Source organism: Bison bison, unplaced genomic scaffold (genome assembly GCF_000754665.1).
Source record: "Bison bison bison isolate TAMUID 2011002044 unplaced genomic scaffold, Bison_UMD1.0 scf7180017864289, whole genome shotgun sequence".
Lineage (NCBI taxonomy): Eukaryota > Metazoa > Chordata > Mammalia > Artiodactyla > Bovidae > Bison > Bison bison.
In genome coordinates, this window is record NW_011494861.1 from 11,262,116 (window position 1) to 11,264,071 (window position 1,956).

General features: G+C 64.4%; 1 protein-coding gene across 1 annotated transcript in view; it reads right to left on the minus strand.

The window, feature by feature from the left end:
* Positions 1–426: 426 nt before the first annotated feature.
* The window catches only part of VWA1 (von Willebrand factor A domain containing 1), a 6,480-nt gene continuing 4,950 nt past the window's right edge, over positions 427–1,956 (minus strand). The window contains 2 exon segments of the mRNA XM_010850221.1: positions 427–1,841; positions 1,844–1,956. The exon segment at positions 1,844–1,956 is cut by the window's right edge and continues 14 nt beyond it. Coding sequence (XP_010848523.1) covers positions 1,503–1,841; positions 1,844–1,956 — 452 coding nt within the window. The 3' untranslated portion in view covers positions 427–1,502.

Consider the following 1,956-nt stretch of genomic DNA (forward strand, 5'->3'; position numbering starts at 1 on the left):
GCTGAGTGCCGAAGAATTGATGCTTTTGAACTGTGGTGTTGGAGAAGACTTTTGAGAGTCCCTTGGACTGCAAGGAGATCCAACCAGTCCATCCTAAAGGAGATCAGCCCTGGGTGATCATTGGAAGGACTGATGCTGAAGCTGAAACTCCAATGCTTTGGCCACCTCACGCGAAGAGTTGACTCATTGGAAAAGACCCTGATGCTGGGAGGGACTGGGGGCAGGAGGAGAAGGGGACGACAGAGGATGAGATGGCTGGATGGCATCACTGACTCGATGGACGTGAGTCTGAGTGAACTCCGGGCGTTGGTGATGGACAGGGAGGCCTGGCGTGCTGCGATTCATGGGGTCGAAAAGAGTCGGACACGACTAAGCGACTGAACTGAAATGAACTGAACTGAAAGCACTCTCAGGAGACTGCAGGGCTGAGTTTACATCTGATTTATTGTATTTTATTTTAAAGGCTGGGTCATTAGTGGGGAAGATGAAAAGTGAGCACTGAGTCAGCACAGGTGTGGAGGAGGTGCCTGTGGGGCCACGTGGCAGCAGCACTGCCCGCCCTTGGGACTTGTCCGGTGGCCCCAGCACAGTAAGGAGTGACAGGAGGTGGACACTGCAGGGACGGCTGGGGTGCAGCACCCAGAGGCACCTTGCCTGTCCCTGCCCCAGCACAGAGGCCCTCCACCCAGCACAGGGAAAACCCTCTGCAAGTGCCAGCCTTGGGGCCCTGCAGGAACAGGCTCTCCGGTATCCAGGGTCCTGAATGCCAGGCTCTTGTCGCATTCTTCCCAAAAGGTGCCACCTGGGTCCCAGAGGCTGTGGCTGGGCCCAGGAGGGTTCTGGGTAGGAAGGCAGGGCCACTGTTCCCAGCAAGCAAAGCACTGCCCCCAAGCCAGCTGAGCATGCCAGTGAAGACTGCCTCTCCAGCCACCCAGCTGTTAACCACAGGATCTACTGCCAGCACTTCCCCGCCCCTTTTCCTGACCCTATCCCCTCCAGGAAAACTTTGGGACCTGGCCAGAGCCAGCTCCTTCCCTTCCCACCCTGGACCCGAGTGGCTGGTGGGAACTCAGAACGGCCATCTGGGCCAAGCTCCCTCAAACAGATGCCAGCCTTTGCCACCAGACGTGCTGGCCTCTAACACAAGTGGGAGGCCCGGCTGCCCAGGCGCCCTGTGGCCCTGGGTCCAGAGCCATCTGGAGTCTGATGTTCTCAACGGGCCCCCTGACGCCTTGTCCATCTCCCCGCTAAATCCTGTCCAAAGGACACCACCGAGTGCCCAGGTCTGGACCGGGCAGGGGAGGGAGTCGCAACGGCACGCGCTGCTGCCATAGCTACGGCGGAAGGTGAGGCGAGGCTGCGTCCTGGAGGGCTGACGCCGAGGCGGGGCGCGCTCCTGCGCGGGGGTCCCGCGGGCCTAAGGCCGGTCAGCATCCCATCCCCGGGTCAAGACCCACCGGGATCGGGAGAAGGGGGCCCTCGGGTGCGCGGGCGCGACCGGCTCACGGTTCCCTGCCCCCAGTCCTCTGCGGCTGGGGACGCGGGGCACGGCTGCGCTCGCCTTCGGGCGTGCAGGCCTTAGCTGACAGCGCCCTCTCGCGGCCCGAGCGGAAGGCTGCGGTCACGGTCACCAGGTAGGCGGTGCCGGGCGCCAGGCCCTGAAGCGTGGTGCTGTTCTCGCCCGCGGGCACCTCCACGCTCTGCGCCGCCCCGCCCCTCAGGGGCCCGACCTGCACGTGGTAACCGAGCGCGGCGTCCGGGCCAAGCGCCGGGGCCCAGCTCACGCGCAAGCTGCGCGGCCTGGTGTGCGAGACGACGATGAGCTCCGGCCCGGTCTCCTCTGCGCGGGCGTGGGGGTGAGGGTGCGAGAAGTGCCCGTGAGCGGGAGGGGGCCGCGGCGCCCAGCCGGACCCGTACCCCCAGCCCACCCGGCCCTGTGCCCCGCCTCACCTGGCA